Source organism: Caretta caretta, chromosome 5, assembly GCF_965140235.1.
Source record: "Caretta caretta isolate rCarCar2 chromosome 5, rCarCar1.hap1, whole genome shotgun sequence".
In the NCBI taxonomy this organism is placed as follows: Eukaryota; Metazoa; Chordata; order Testudines; family Cheloniidae; genus Caretta; species Caretta caretta.
In genome coordinates, this window is record NC_134210.1 from 51401983 (window position 1) to 51417191 (window position 15209).

At 43.1% G+C, this 15209-nt stretch overlaps 1 protein-coding gene across 3 annotated transcripts; it reads left to right on the top strand.

Annotated features, from left to right (window-relative positions):
• The first annotated feature begins 1552 nt into the window (after positions 1 to 1552).
• LOC125636345 (survival of motor neuron protein) lies at positions 1553 to 14419 on the top strand. 3 transcript variants are annotated; one of them, XM_048849266.2, is made up of 9 exons: positions 1563 to 1741; positions 2083 to 2154; positions 4249 to 4374; positions 4762 to 4962; positions 8921 to 9061; positions 9945 to 10016; positions 11784 to 11894; positions 12887 to 12972; positions 13796 to 14419. In XM_048849266.2, exons 1-8 carry the CDS (start codon positions 1688 to 1690, stop codon positions 12941 to 12943), a joined length of 834 nt encoding a protein of 277 aa, XP_048705223.1. In that variant the 5' UTR covers positions 1563 to 1687; the 3' UTR covers positions 12944 to 12972; positions 13796 to 14419. The 3 variants fall into 3 exon arrangements, with proteins under 3 accessions (XP_048705225.1, XP_048705223.1, XP_048705222.1); XM_048849265.2 differs by having other exon boundaries at positions 1566 to 1741; positions 13792 to 14419; XM_048849268.2 differs by lacking the exon at positions 2083 to 2154 and having other exon boundaries at positions 1553 to 1741; positions 13792 to 14419.
• The last annotated feature ends 790 nt before the right edge of the window (positions 14420 to 15209 follow it).

Consider the following 15209-nt stretch of genomic DNA (forward strand, 5'->3'; position numbering starts at 1 on the left):
CCCTTAATCAGTTCAATTAACACAGTTGGCACCTGACCAGAAGAACCAATGGGGAAAGACAATACTTTCAAATCTTGGGGGGGCTTTGTTTTTGTGCTGTGTGTGCTCTCTCCGGAGACAGAGAGAGACCAAGCAAGTAATCTAGCTCCTACTGAATGATAGATACATCTAACTTTACAGAAATAGTAAGCAAGAGCAAGGAAATGTGTTAGAGTATCTTGTTTTAGCTTGTGAATTTTCCTTATGCTTAGAGGGAGGTTTATCCCTGTTTTTTGTAACTTTACAGTTTTGCCTAGAGGGGAACTCTCTGTGTTTTGAATCTGATTACCCTGTAAAATTACCTTCTATCCTGATTTTACAGAGGTGCTTCTTATACTTTTTTTTCTTTATTATAAAGTTCTGTTTTGTTTTTTTTAAGAATCTGATTGGTTTTCCTGTCTTAGAAAACCCAGGGATTTGGTCTGTGCTCACCTCTACCAATTGGTGAAGATATATTCTCAAGCCTTCGCAGGAAAGGGGGTGAAGGTGCTTGGGGGGAATATTTCGGGGAACAGGAACTCCAAGTGGTTCTTTTCCTTGAATCTTTGTCTAACTCACGTGGTGGTGGCAGCGAATACCATCCAAGGACAAGAAGGGATTTGACCCTTGGGGAAGTTTTAACCTAAGCTGCTAGAAATAAGCTTAGGGGGTCTTTCCTGTGGGTCCCCATATCTGTACCCCACAGTTCAGGGTGGGGAGGGAATGCCTGAAATGGTGTAATGAAATTTGCTTCCAAGGAAGTTTTGGCAGTTTTGACAGCAGTACTAATAGCACAAGCATGCTCTGTAAAATTAATATTTACCCATATTATGAACAAGTAGGGTTAGTACCCATTTTAGGTCTCTTCCACCATGCCAGATGCAAAATTCAGAACTGGAAATATTTGCAGGAGTGAAACAGGCATTGTCAAGCTACAGCACTCATTAAGTGGTTTATATAAGCAGTTCACCTCTGCATAAATACAAAACCTGAAATTCTTCACAGAACTTCCTAAACTGTCTTGATTTCTTGAATTTTTGACTCTGATTCTTGCACTAAGATGTCCATCTTGCTCCATGGACGTTTTGGGGAAAATACCTGACAGTCCCCTAAATTTCCTCTCCATCTCTGTTATCCCTGTTTAAAATCATACACTCTGAGCAGTGCATTATGCTAAGGATGCCTTTAGTCTGTTCTTCCAGAAGAAAATAAAACGTCCTGCAGAAGAGCACTTGGACCCTGGGTGAATTTGTCTGTGCTCCTGCCTCTTTTTGGAAAAGCACATTCATGTAAATAGGAAATGAATAAATTACCCCTACTCATTTGGGGGAGGGGGAAGGGCTGAGAAGATCCTTGGAGGACCCCTTGTTAAAACGAGGGCAGCACGTCAGCCCCGCGTCCAACCCTGCTGTGGGGGAAGGGCTGGAGTTGGGAGGAGCGGCTGTGGCTCTTCGTGCGGCGCCGGGAGCGGCCTGGAGGGGGCAGCAGGCAGCCCGCATTGTCCGCAGCAAGGGGGTGGATCAGTGGTAACTGGACGTGCCGACAGAGGCAGCTGCCGCAGACCATCAAGCTCCACCCCACGACTCCCTGGGGGGGGGCGGCGCGTGTGAAGGGCCGCGCATGCGCGCTGGCTGAGTGGTAGAGGCCACCGACCGGTCAAACTTTTGCTATGGCCGGCCACGCCGGGGCCGAGACGGTGCTGTTTAAACGCGGCGCCGGGCAGGTACTGGCGGGAGGCGCGCGGGTCTCGCCTCGGGCAGGGGTCGCGGCTCGGGGTAGGGCGTTTCATCACCAGGTGGAGGCCCGGGGCCGCCTCAGGCGCGTGGGACCGGCGGGGCCGCGTGGCTGGGCCGGGCTGGGCTTGGCGGCGGGGGTTGCTCCCCGCGCGCTGCCCCCGGGCCATTAGCGGCCGTGCCGGCCGGGCGGGTTTTTGCCCCGTGCCCTGTCCGCCCTCCCCGCAACCGACACCCCGTGACCGCCGCTGCGGCCTGACCCGGCCGGGGGGCGACGCCGGGCGCGGGCTGCACGTGGTGGTAAAACTTCCTGTCCCCGCTCCCCCCACAGAGCGACGATTCGGACATCTGGGATGACACCGCCCTGATAAAGGCGTACGACAGAGCGGTGGCGTCATTTAAGGTAACGCGGCCCTGCCGCGCCGTGTGCCCGTGACCGGCCTAGCAGCCGTTCAGCCCCAACCACCCCAGCTCCAAAAACTTCTTATCTTTGCGCTGCACCGCCCAGGTCCCGCGGGGAACCTCGCGGCGGCAGCGTTCGGACCCTCCTCCCTCCCGGGTCCGTGGGGTTGGTTGCCCCAACTTTCTCATGGCACAAACAAAAACAAAACGAAACATCTCCGGCCCCACCCCACCCCCCTCGCTCCATTCTCGCTCCCTCCCTCTGTTCCTCGCACGTCCCCACCCTCGCTCATTCACCTGGCTGGGGGTGCGGGATTTGGGGTGCAGGAGGGGGCACTGGGTTGGGGTGCGGGCCCTGGGAGGGAGTTTGGGTGTGGGAGGCAACTCTGGGCTGGGGCAGGGGGTTGGGGTTTGGGAGAGGAGTTGGGGTGCAGGGTCCTGGCCGTGCTTACCATGGCTCCCAGGAAGCAGCCGCCAGGTCCCTGCGGCCCCTAGGCACAAGGAGGGTTCTGGGTGCTGCCCTCGCACCCGCAGGTGCAGCTCCCATTGGTCATGGTTCCAGGCCAATGGGAGCTGCGGAGCCAGCGCTGGGGGTGGGGGCAACACAGGGAGCCTCCTTGGTCACCCATATGCCATGGGGCTGCAGGACCTGGTGACCGCTTCTGGGACTGGCACAAAGCCAGGGCAGGCATGGAGCCTGCCTTAGCCCTGGGGGGCCCCTGTTGCTCCACCATGTGGTGCTGCCAGGGTCCCTTTTCGACCGGGCATTATGCTTGAAAACTGGATGTCTGGCAACCCTACATGTTGGGGGGAGGTGCTTCTTCTGTGTGGGATCGGTGCCAAAGGGTCCTCCCTAGTTCCCACAAAGCTTTGAATTTCTAAACGGAGAGGGGCATAACTATTCTTGATGGCATTCGGAGGTGGCTTCTGATCCTCCTCCAATTGGGAATTACACCTCTACCCTGATATAACACAGTCCTCGGGAGCCAAAAAATCTTACTGCGTTATAGGTGAAACAGTGTTATATCCAACTTGCTTTGGCTCAAGCATTTCTGTTATTAATAGTCCCTTCCCACCTCCCGACTGACCCCTCAGAACCAACCCCGCCCCCCCCCATGCTCTCTGTCACCTGACTGCACCAACCCCTATCCACACCCCTGACAGGCCCCCCAGGACTCCCATGCCCTATCCAGCACCCCTGACCGCCCCGCCCTCAGAACCTCTGAACCATCCGAGACCCTCTGCCCCTTATCCAACCCCTCAGCCCCGGCTCAGCACCCTTAACACGCTGCTCAGGGCAGCGTGTCGGAACCTGACCCACTGACCACCGGAGTGCGCAGCCCCGCCTCTCAGAGCACTGCTTTACCGCGTTATATCTGAATTCGTGTTATATCGGTGTAGAGGTGTATGATAAGTCACTACCGATAGTTTTTTTTTCTTTTTTAAGAGTGTGTGACAGTTAAGGGGATGCTTTTCCATTCCTTTGTTACAGGCCTGAGCTACACTTCAAATTTAGATCAACATAGTTACATTGCTTAGGTGTATGAAAAATTCACATTTTGGCACTCTAGCTACACTAGCCTAATTCCTGGCATAGACATTGCTTCGTTGATAGAAGAATGCTTCTGTTGACAGAGCAACCACTACTTGAGGAGGCTGATTATCCACAGTGATGGAAAAATCCTTTCCCAGCTGCTGTAGGAAGTGTCTACACGACGGCTCTACAGCAGAACAGCTATACAGCCATAGCTGTGCTGCTGAAACACCCATAGTGTAGAGAAGTTCATTTTGGTCAGATTATTCTTTCAAAAGTAGAATTATCGAAAATGGCTCATACAAGTGGAAATAGTCACATTTGGCTAAAATCTGTGTTTTAAAGACACACGTCTAAATTTAGTGGTCCTTTTTACAACAACATGAAATATAGACAAAGTAAATGCATGCACCCTTACCATTATGTCATTTATGAAATCAGGAGAAATTTGCCATCTGCATCCCCTATTTAGCTCTGGTTGCTATTTTGATGGGGGATAGAAGTACACGTCATAGTTGAGATGTTGGGGTATAATCCATTAAATCCTTTTCTCTTTTGTAGAATGCTCTAAAGAATGGTGAGTGTTCAGAGCCTTCAGACAAACAAGAACAATGCTCAGGGACAAAGAGAAAAAATAATAAAAAGAACAGAAGTAGGAAGAAAAGCAACGCAGCACCATTGAAGCAGGTCACCTTAAAAGCTGAATACCAAAACTAAATGTTAATGATTTTTGTACTGCACATGTTCATAGTACATTTTAAAACATAAGGTTTATTTGCTTATCAAGGGAAGATTTTAGTTATTGACCTCAATGAGATTGTAAATAAGATTTATAAATTCTTGCTCTGCTGGGGCCACTTTAGAAACAGATTAATTGGATACAAAGAATAATCTGTAGTGAGGGAGAGGCACATCGGGCAGAATTTAATTCAAAAGTTTGTATGCATAGTAGATGGATATGTTAACATTTAGATGTTTGAAACACTTGAGGATGAGAAAAGTTACATCTGGGGAAAACATTTTCCAAGGGTCACAGGTATAGCTGTTGACTTGACTTTCTTGCTTTCGTTGCAGTGGAAAGTTGGTGATGCCTGTAGTGCAGTTTGGTCTGAGGATGGCAATGTGTACCTAGCAACTATTGCCTCGATCGATCAGAAGAGAGGGACCTGTGTTGCTGTTTACACTGGGTATGGAAATAGGGAAGAGCACAATCTATCTGATCTGCTTCTTCCAAACACCGTTGAAAAAGAAAACAAGGAACAGAATGCCAGGGAGGTGAGAGGGCAAATATAAACAATTAATATTCTACTAAAAATAAGCAAAGCCTTTTAACTTTTGTTGTATTCCTGTTGCCCTTGTAGAACTGAAGGGCGATAAGAGTATGTGACTCAAAAGTGATCCTTGCTATAAATGATCATGAATCTGTTGAAAGTAATGGTATATGGTGCCTATTTAGTACTGTGGCCTCATGGATTGGGTGCTGGACTGAGACTCTGGAGACCTGACTTCAGTTCCCAGCTCTGCCACTGCTTTGCTGGGTGACCTTGGGCTAGTGGCTTCCTTTCTGGACTTAGTTTTTTTGTCTGTAAAATGGGGGTGCTGACCTTTTTTGTAGAGTACAGTAACTCCTTGCTTAATGTTGTAGGTATGTTCCTGAAAAATGCTACTTTAAGCGAAATGATGTTAAGCAAATCCAATTTCCCCATAAAATTAATGTAAATAGGGGGGAGGGTTAGGTTCCAGGGAAAAAATTGCCAGACAAAAGACTATATTTTATATATCTACACACACACACAGTATAAGTTTTAACCAACAATACTGTACACAGCAATGATCATTGTGAAGCTTGGTTGAGGTGGTGGAGTCAGAGGATGGAAGAGGGTGGGATATTTCCCAGGGAATGCGTTACTGGTAAATGATGAACTAGCATTCGGCTGAGCCCTCAGTGGTTAATACATTGTTTTTAACATAGCCTCACACTCTCCAACGCAGCATGAACGGAGGGAGGGGAGACAGCATGGTAGAGAGAGAGAGACACACACACACCGTGTGTGTGTGTGAAAGAGAGAGAGACGTGTGTTGCCCCTTTAAGTACACAGACCCGACTCTTAAGTACACTGCCTTTTTAGGTAGATCGGCTAGTTGAGACAGCAGCTACTGCCTACAAGCTCCCTCCGTCCTGAGCCCTGTCATGTCCCCCCATGCTCTATGGAGATGGGGGGCAGGAGCGGGGATAGGGGGACACCCTGACATTAGCACCCCTCTGTCCCTCCCCCCCCCCACCTTGCACAGCAAGCAGGAGGCTCTCGGGAGTAGCTCCAAGGCAGAGGGCAGGAGCAACACATGGCAGTGCGGAGAGGGGCAACTGATAGCCTGCTTGGAGGCTGCGGTACAGGGATCTTAGGGGAGCAGGGAGCTGATAGGGGGCGTGCCATTACAATCTGATTCCAAGCACCCACCAGCTAGCTCCAACCGGCTGCTCTTTCTGCAAGCAGTGGACAAAGCAGGCAGCTGGCAAACGACGTTATAAGGGAGCATTGCACAACTTTAAACTTGCATGTTCTCTAATTGATCAGCAACGAAATGTTAACTGGGATGACTTTAAATGAGGAGTTACTGTACTCTAAGAGCTTTGGATGGAAAGTGTTTTAGAAGAGCTAAGTGGTATTATTACTATTACCACATCAGGACTGTATATGGCCCTAGGATTCTTGCACAAAACTAATTCTCACCTGCCGGATTGCTGCAAAACCCTGCTTCTCCTGATATTTCACTTAATAATCATTTAATGAAGGGAGATGTTGTCTTTCTCAGTGTGACAGGCACATATCAATCTACTATTTCAATTTCTAATCAGCAGTGTTGGACATTAAGAAGTTTTACTAGTGGGGTAGTAGACATGTCAGGTCTGAAAACAGCTGTCTCTTTTTCCCTGTACACTGCAGACTTTTGGCCCTTTCTACAAGAAAACACAAACAATCTACTATTTTTGCTGATGCAGGGCTCAGTGTTAAATGTGGAGGATTTCATATGAGATTAGAGAGTGATCTTTTTGTGTGTGAATGTGCTAAGAAATAGCCCCGGCCTTAAAATGTCTTAAAGTCACTTTCTGAATTTTAGATGATCAAAATCCATCTTCCCAAGATGTATATGAGACTAGAAAAAGGTGGTAAGAGTGGGAGAACTAGACAACTGGGTTGTTAAGGCTGACAACTGGTGGCAGTGCTGGGGCTAAGGGAGCAATGCAAAAAAGAAGTCACAAGGACCAGATGGTATTCACCCAAGAGTTCTGAAGGAACTCAGATGTGAAATTGCAGAACTACTAACTGTAGTCTGTAACCTATAATTAAATCAGCTTCTGTCCAAATGACTGGAGGATAGCTAGTGTGACGCCAGTTTTTAAAAGGGGCTCCAGAGGTGATCCCAGCAATTACAGGCCGGGAAGCCTGACTTCAGTACCGGGCAAACTGATCGAAACTATAGTAAAGAACAAAATTGTCAGACACGTAGATGAGCATAATTTGTTGGGGAAGAGTCAACATGGCTTTTGTAAAGGGAAATCATACCTTACCAGTCTACTAGGATTCTTTGAGGGGGTCAACAAGCATGTGGACAAGGGGGATCCAGTAGATAAAGTGTACTTAGATTTTTCAGAAGGTCTTTGATGAGGTCCTTCACCAAAGGCTCTTAAGCAAAGTAAGCTGCTATGGGATAAGAGGGAAGGTGCTCTTGTGGATTGGTAACTGGTTAAAAGATAGGACACAAAGGGTAGGAATAAATGGTCAGTTTTCAGAATGGAGAGAGGTAAATAGTGGTGCCCCCCAGGAGTCTGTAGTGGGCCCAGTCCTTTTCAGTATATTCATAAATGATCTGGAAAAAGGGGTAAACAGTGAGGTGGCAAAATTTGCTGATGATACAAAATTGCTCAAGATAGTTAAGTCCCAGGCAGACCGCGGAGAGCTACAAAAGGATCTCTCAAAACTGGGTGACTGGGCAACAAAATGGCAAATGAAATTCAATGTTGATAAATGCAAAGTAATGCATATTAGAAAACATCTCAACTATACATATAAAATGATGGGGTCTAAATTAGCTGTTACCACTCAAGAAAGAGATCTTGGAGTCATTGTGGATAGTTCTCTGAAAACATCCACTCAATGTGCAGTGGCAATCAAAAAAGTGAATAGAATGTTGGGAATCATTAAGAAAAGGATAGATAAGACAGAAAATATCATATTGCTGCTATATAAAGCCATAGTTCAGCCGCATCTCAAATTCTATGCGCAGATGTGATCACCCCAGCTCAAAAGTGATATATTGGAATTGGAAAAGGTTCAGAAAAGGGAAACAAAAATGATTAGGGGTATAGAACGGCTGCTAAGGATAGATTAATAAGACTGGGACTTTTCAGCTTGAAAAGGAGATGACTAAGGGGTGATATGATAGAGATCTATATAATTATGGCTGGTGTGGAGAAAGTAGATAAGGAAGTGTTATTTACTCATAACACAAGAACTAGGGGTCACCAAATGAAATTAATAGGCAGCAGGTTTAAAACAAACAAAAGGAAGTATTTTTTCACACAACACACAGTCACCCTGTGGAACTCCTTGCCAGAGGATGTTGTGAAGGCCAAGACTATAACAGAGTTCAAAAATAACTAGATAAATTCATGGAGGATAGGTCAATCAGTGGTCATTAGCCAAGATGGATAGGGATGGTGCTCTTAGTCTCTGTTTGTCAGAAGCTGGGAATGGGCAACGGGATGGATCTCTTGATTTCCTGTTCTGTTCATTCCCTTTGGGGCACTTGGCATTGGCCACTGTCGGAAGACAGGATACGGGGCTAGATGGACCTTTGGTCTGATCCAGTATGGCCGTTCTTAAGGAATGAGCAACTAAATAGGGGAGTAGCAGAACTGTAAAGGACCTTGGATGTGAGAACAAGATTGAACTTGATGTGGTAGAAAGAGAGGAGACAGTGGAGAGATTCAACGAGAGAAGGGATTACATGGTCAAAATGAAAGACAAGGAAGATGATCTTAGCAGGTGCATTTTTGAATCAGCAGGGGCAGAGTTAAGAAATCAAGATGGAAGATGAGGATGTGGACAAGGCTTTCCTAGTGAAAGGTTTCATATTGAATTTGATTTAACATTTGCTATAGATACGTGGGAGTTGTAACCTGGGAACAAGTGTACGAGAGTTTTAATTAAGAATACAATTTTCTTTCTAGAATGAAAATGAGACTCAGTATTCAACAGATGAAAGTGAAAAGTCCTCCCAGTCACCTGGAAACAAATACAACTCTACAAAATTAAAATCCTCTCACTGGAACTCCCATTTTCCACCTCCTCCACCACCAGGCCTGGGAAGGGTAAGCATAGCCCTAGCTGTGATAGTGGCCTGAAGCAGAGCAGGATCTTCAGACATGACTTATTTCACAGCTCTGAGAAAATGTGTTTACCACTCTTCTTCTAGATATTAAATTCCAACTTTTGCATGGTGTTAAGCTCTCATGACAACTCTTGAAACTTAAATATCCCTGTGGTAAATCGTAGGAGTGAAATCCAGACACCCTGGTAATCAGTGGAGTTTTCTCATTGACTTCTTTGGGGTCAAATTGTCACCCTATGTATTTACAATCTAGAATAGATTCTATATGAAATGCAATTGAAAAAAAAATTGGCTTTATTTTTGGAACGTTGCAATATAAGTGGAAGATGACCAGAACATTTCATATGTGAAGAACCAATATAAATTAAGATAAGAGCCTATCATTTCATCTTTAAATACGAGCATACAGTGTGATTTGTAATAAAAATGTGTGGTATAGTAAATTTAATATTCAAAAATAGAGTGAACTTAGCTCCTATGCTAGACCAGATATGATCAGTTATATCTTGGATATAGAAATATTAAATGTAAGGAACAGTTTTTTAATGTGAGTATGCAGCTTCAGATTCCCTTTAAAAGGCGTTTTAAAAATTATTATTATTAAAACATCACTTCAAGCCTGTCTTTGTGATATTTATAAAGTCACTGTCTTTTTTTGCTAGGCTTGCTGACGCTCACGTCAGAGAATACCGGCAAGAAGCTTTTATAGCTGGCCCATGTTCCTATACTTTTGATTCATTAAGTCATTGGGACTTGCTACCTTTGCTTAAGCAGTTTTGTGATCTGTTGCATAATATTTTAAGGCAGGTTTCTTTCCCTTTTTAATTCCAAATTTTGTTTCATATTCAATTATTTCACTGTAGTCTGGACCAAAATTTAGTGGACCACCACCTTTCTTATCAAGCTGCCCCCCACCATTCCCAACAGGACCACCGGTAAGTGGTATGTGAAAAATAGTGGTTAAAGGCAAATATTTGATCTCCACTTTTCTAACTGACTTTCTTGGTCATCGGTGTGCACATACCTGCTTTTAAATTGAAATGAATACCTAGTCAGTACTGCGTACGTGCCCAGTAGCAGTGTTCCAGTTAAGCCAATCTTAATGTTGCAATTATAAATTTCCTCCCAGCTTCTGGAGTTTGTATTCTGGATCACAGGGAGTACATTTCTATTATGGAATTCACAAGGATAGAGTGAGTAAGATCTGTTTTATACAGGGTTTTTGTACTGGTGTAACTATTTCAGTTAGACGTGAGACTTTTTTTTACTGAAATAGTTATACCTGATATTGTAGAATAAGTATAAAATTAAAGAATTAAAGTTATCTTAAGTTTGGTTAAGGAAATGTATATGTATTGCAAAGAAAGGGCCTGACTAGCAAGTAGGAAGAAGGCCTTAAAAATAATAAGTGGTAAGGCCAGAAGGAATAAAGTATTGAGGATGTCTGATTCCATAACGAATAACTAATAACATTAGGGGAAGTTTCTAAAAAAGCAGCCTCTGACAGAGAGAGGGGGTGAGTACAGATGGTTTTAAATCAAACAAAGAGAATGTCTTAAAATGAGCCAACATAGCCCTTCCCCAACCCCCACACCAGTGTTAAAGCCCAGGTGCAATGGGAAAACTGTTGGACAACAAGGAGGAGATGTGGAAAACCCTTGGGAGGAAAGGTTGTAAATCTTATCTGGATTAAGACAAAATAAGGATGAATTGTCTCAAATTGGTCTTTAACTGAAGTTAGTAATTGGCAATGGCATCACTAGTTTGTTAAGGGGTATAAAAATACCTTTAATACCTGCCTGACCATTTTGGAACTGACCTATATGGGTCTGAGTACCCTGGGGATAGCCCATTTTGTAAGTATCTTGATCAAATGCTTACAGTGTTTTGTTACTGTTTGGATGTAATAAATTGCTTATTATTTAGGCATGTTTAGAGCAACTACATGTAGTACTAGGTTTCAGAGTAGCAGCCGTGTTAGTCTGTATCCGCAAAAAGAAAAGGAGTACTTGTGGCACCTCAGACTAACAAATTTATTTGAGCATAAGCTTTTGTGAGCTACAGCTCACTTCATCGGATGCATGAAGTAGAAAATACAGTGGGGAGATTTTATATGCTCAAATAAATTTGTTAGTCTCTAAGGTGTCACAAGTACTCCTTTTCTTTTTACATATAGTACCATTTGGCCTGTGGATTTAATAAAGGAGTTTATTATTAAATTGGTATTTGTTGATTTCCCATCTTAATTTAAAATATTAATAATTTCAACAGATATTAAGTTCCCTTATACTGACATATCTTTTCCCTTCCCTTATGGGAATAATGATACTAATACAACTGCATCTGCATTAGTGGGTGGGTAGTGCTTTAACTATCAGTATAGTCAAAGCTTTTGTTTGTAGAAAAGCCCTGAGTGTGTTATGAATTTTGGAAAATAAGTTTTTCCCTTACTGTACCTCTCAGTGGATACGCTGATCATAGGAGCTAAATACAGAGCAGTGGTACATGTGCCTTTGTAAATAAGGTGTTTAAGCAAATACTATCTATCTTATTTTGAAGCATGTGCAAGAATGCATTTCTATTCCTTAATTAATTATTTGTCAGTAATTTCAGAGATGGTGGTTGTCATTCACTTCCCCTGCCTGTAAGATAAACACCAATTAAATAAAGCCAGTTCACAGGGTTTTGTTGCAATCTCCTAGTTGATTCCTCCTCCACCACCCATGGGTCCAGATTCTCCTGAAGATGAGGAAGCTTTGGGAAGTATGTTAATAGCCTGGTATATGAGTGGTTATCACACCGGCTACTATCTGGTAAGTGACTCCTGTTGAAATGTTGCATATGTGGTCTAGCTTTGGGTTCTTCTACTGTTTAAGAGAAGTAGTTTTTTGTTATGGAACTTTTATTCTAATTTATGAGAACCTAGCTCTAAAGGCATTCTGTTTAAGTGTTCCTGTCTCTCTCTGAGCAAAAGCAGATCAGTCCACTTAACTAATGAGAACTTTCTATGTTTTACATTTACACATTTAAATATATTATATAAAAATAATTTGAGATCAACAGTTGCAGCTTTCCAGGCCAGTGGAGTTTCCTACCATGCACAGTTTGTTATAATTGAAGAACAGATTGTGTAGTTGGAATAAATCTGGACTTGTTCTGTAAAGATTTTTATTTTCTAACAACTGCTGGATATTGGTGGGGTGTAAAATAGAGCTAATCTATTCTCTAACACCCTCCCCCCCTAACAATATTCTTCATTGCTGACCAGTGGGAGGGATGGATTTGTGGTACATGGATAGCTTATGCTGGTACTCCACACTGATGAAAAATCAATGGTTGTGGAGGGCTGCTTTTTGCATAATTGCAAAGGAAGGGGAAAAAAATGTGGAAAGGATTTGACTTTTCAAGCTTTGATAATTAAATGACCCCCCTTTTTTTTTAATGGAACATTCTTGTTAACATTCAAATGTGGACTGAAGACTAAACAAACAGAATTTGGGAATTGGCACTTTAGATTAAATGTCTGTGGGTTTCCATTATTTACTTTTGGTTTAAAAGCAAAAATTTCTCAAGTTGTTCTGTAGGGACACAGATCAAGGCAATAGCAAATAGTTGTTTTAGTTCGTGATTTCAATATAATATGTTTGGTTGGTTGTCCTCAGTCTATCTATAAATAACCAAATCTGCTTTTCATGAGAGACTAGAAGGATTTGGCCCAAAATATTTTACCACGATGAGCAAAGTTTCATTTTTTATTTTGTCTTCACACTTGAATAACAAACTTTTGCTATCCTGTGTCCCATAGGGTTTAAAACAGAGCCGTATGGAAGCTGCCTTGGAGAGAGGTCCTCACCCTAAATAATTGAATATCACTTACTATCTTGAGCAATTGTAAGTATTGTATTTGTGTTTAAAGTTTTAAATGTTGCAATCAGTGATCAGCCTGTGACCAAACTGAGAAACTCAGTTTGGAATTGCATCCTAGCTCTGGAGCATGTCCCTTTAAAGAAAAGGGCAACTTTAGGTTCTAAGACATCAAGTCATCTTGGCCATCAGTGAAGAAAATCTCTGTCGCTGTCAAAATGTAGTAAGTGACTTGCCACCAGGCATAGTGGGTGAGAGCTGGACTAGGCTCTTAACAGTACTTTCCAAGGATGGATTTGTGATTGGGAAATCAGTGTGGCTGGTATTACTAAAAATTAATTTGTCCATATTGTTGACTACTTCCACTATGATTTAGAAGGGCTGCTATCTTAATGTGAACAAGACAGCTAACTTAATCAGTCGTGGAAACAGAAGACCTGTTAAGAGTTTGTGATCAAATCTGACTTGTAACCCTACACACATTTTTAGAAACAATTGCTTGCTTATACATGTAGAGTAGGAGAGATTGTGCTTGAGTTTCTTTTTCAAGATGGGACTAACATCTAGCTCAGTTATTGAGGTTTTTCTGTCCCCCCACCCCCACCTTAATGCTGAGTATCTGCACTTCGGTTTGAAATAACTTTTGCATAGGATCTCCCTTAAGTATTAATAATTTTACTGCTGTGCACAAAATGTATTCTGCCATCTGTTCCTTTTCACTTGTTTTTCTGACAGACTTGTCTTTAAAGGACAAGTATGATTTATAGTGACTTGCAGGTGGTACTTGTTTAGAAAAATTAGTGTGTGCATGTACCTATACAATATAATTGTTATTTCTCTTTTAAGCCAGGTACAAATATCCCTCTTTGGGGGAGAGACGTCACTTGTGCATTGGTTGATAATGAAGATCGATTTTTTTTTAAAAGCACGAAGACTAACCGGGTTTAACATCTAAATCCCTTGCATTTTAATAGTGAACTGCCTGACTGAATTAGTGCAACATCAGACTTCTTAAAGTAGCAAAATAGTCATTCATGCATTCTTAAAGGCAACCAGCAAGATGTATATTTAAAAAGCACTGCAGCAATAAAATGCCACCTGCCCCTCTTAAATTGTTTAAAGCTAATGTTACGGATTTTAAAAATACTCTACAGATCCCTTTTGAAACAAGAGGTTATATACATGCTGATCTCTCTGTATGGTTGTATCTTACATTTTTAAATTTGTAATTTGAATTATCCAAGTAATTTTGATCAGAACTGAGAAGTACAAAATATTTAACCAAGATACAGATAGGCAGTGATGTACGTAATTGTAACTGCTGGTGGGAGTTACTGACATGTTAAACATCCTATCTTAGGAGTAGAATCAGAACCTTGAACATAGAGCAGATGAGCTAGGGAAGGCTCATATATGGGTTGTTGCTGTACTTATTTTGCATGTTTGTAAATAAAATTTACTCAAACTCTCTGAATTTGCTTTTTTAAACTTAAATGTTTTTTTTTACTGTTTGGATGGCATATGTATATAGGAAAGACATACCATCTAGATCAGTGGTCTCCAAAGTGGGGTACGCGGCAAGAGGAGTGCCTCCGGCATGGTGGCAGCAGCACTCCTGGACCTTTGATTCTTCCACGGCAAGCCTGCAGCAGCTCGGTTCTCCCTGCTTTTGTCTTTGGTGGCATGCTGGTGGCAGCTTTTTTTCCCCCTTCTTTGCTTCCCCAGAGCTGGCCCTGGGGGTGTACGATTCAAAAAGATTGGAGACCCCTGTGTCCTGCTCTGTCTGGCCAGTGCCTCCTCACCTGACCCTACTGTGAGTGCAGCCTCTCCCCCTCTCTCTTCTGGTCCCACAGCAGCCCCTGGTGGATGAAAGGGGTAATTGCAACACCTCTGCAGCAGAATCTATATTCTGCAGAGGGGGAAAATATTTGCTGGGGGAAACAAATTCTGCATGTGCACAGGAGTGCAGAATACTCACAAGAGTAGCATATACACCCCCTCATTTGCATCTTGTTAAAGGCTTACCACAATGCAGTTATTCAGAGTGGATGGTGTAGCTATTTGTAACACGCTACTTTCACTCCTTTCTTACATGTCTGAAATATCATTATCTGTCAGGAACCAACTCTGCTCCCACTTCTTGGGCAAATCAAAGTACATTTGCCAAGGTTATAATTCACTGGAACTTACATCATTCTCTTGCTGATATAAGGAAGATAATTCAAATCCTCTTTCAAAATATTGTAACATAGCAATTCTGTTTT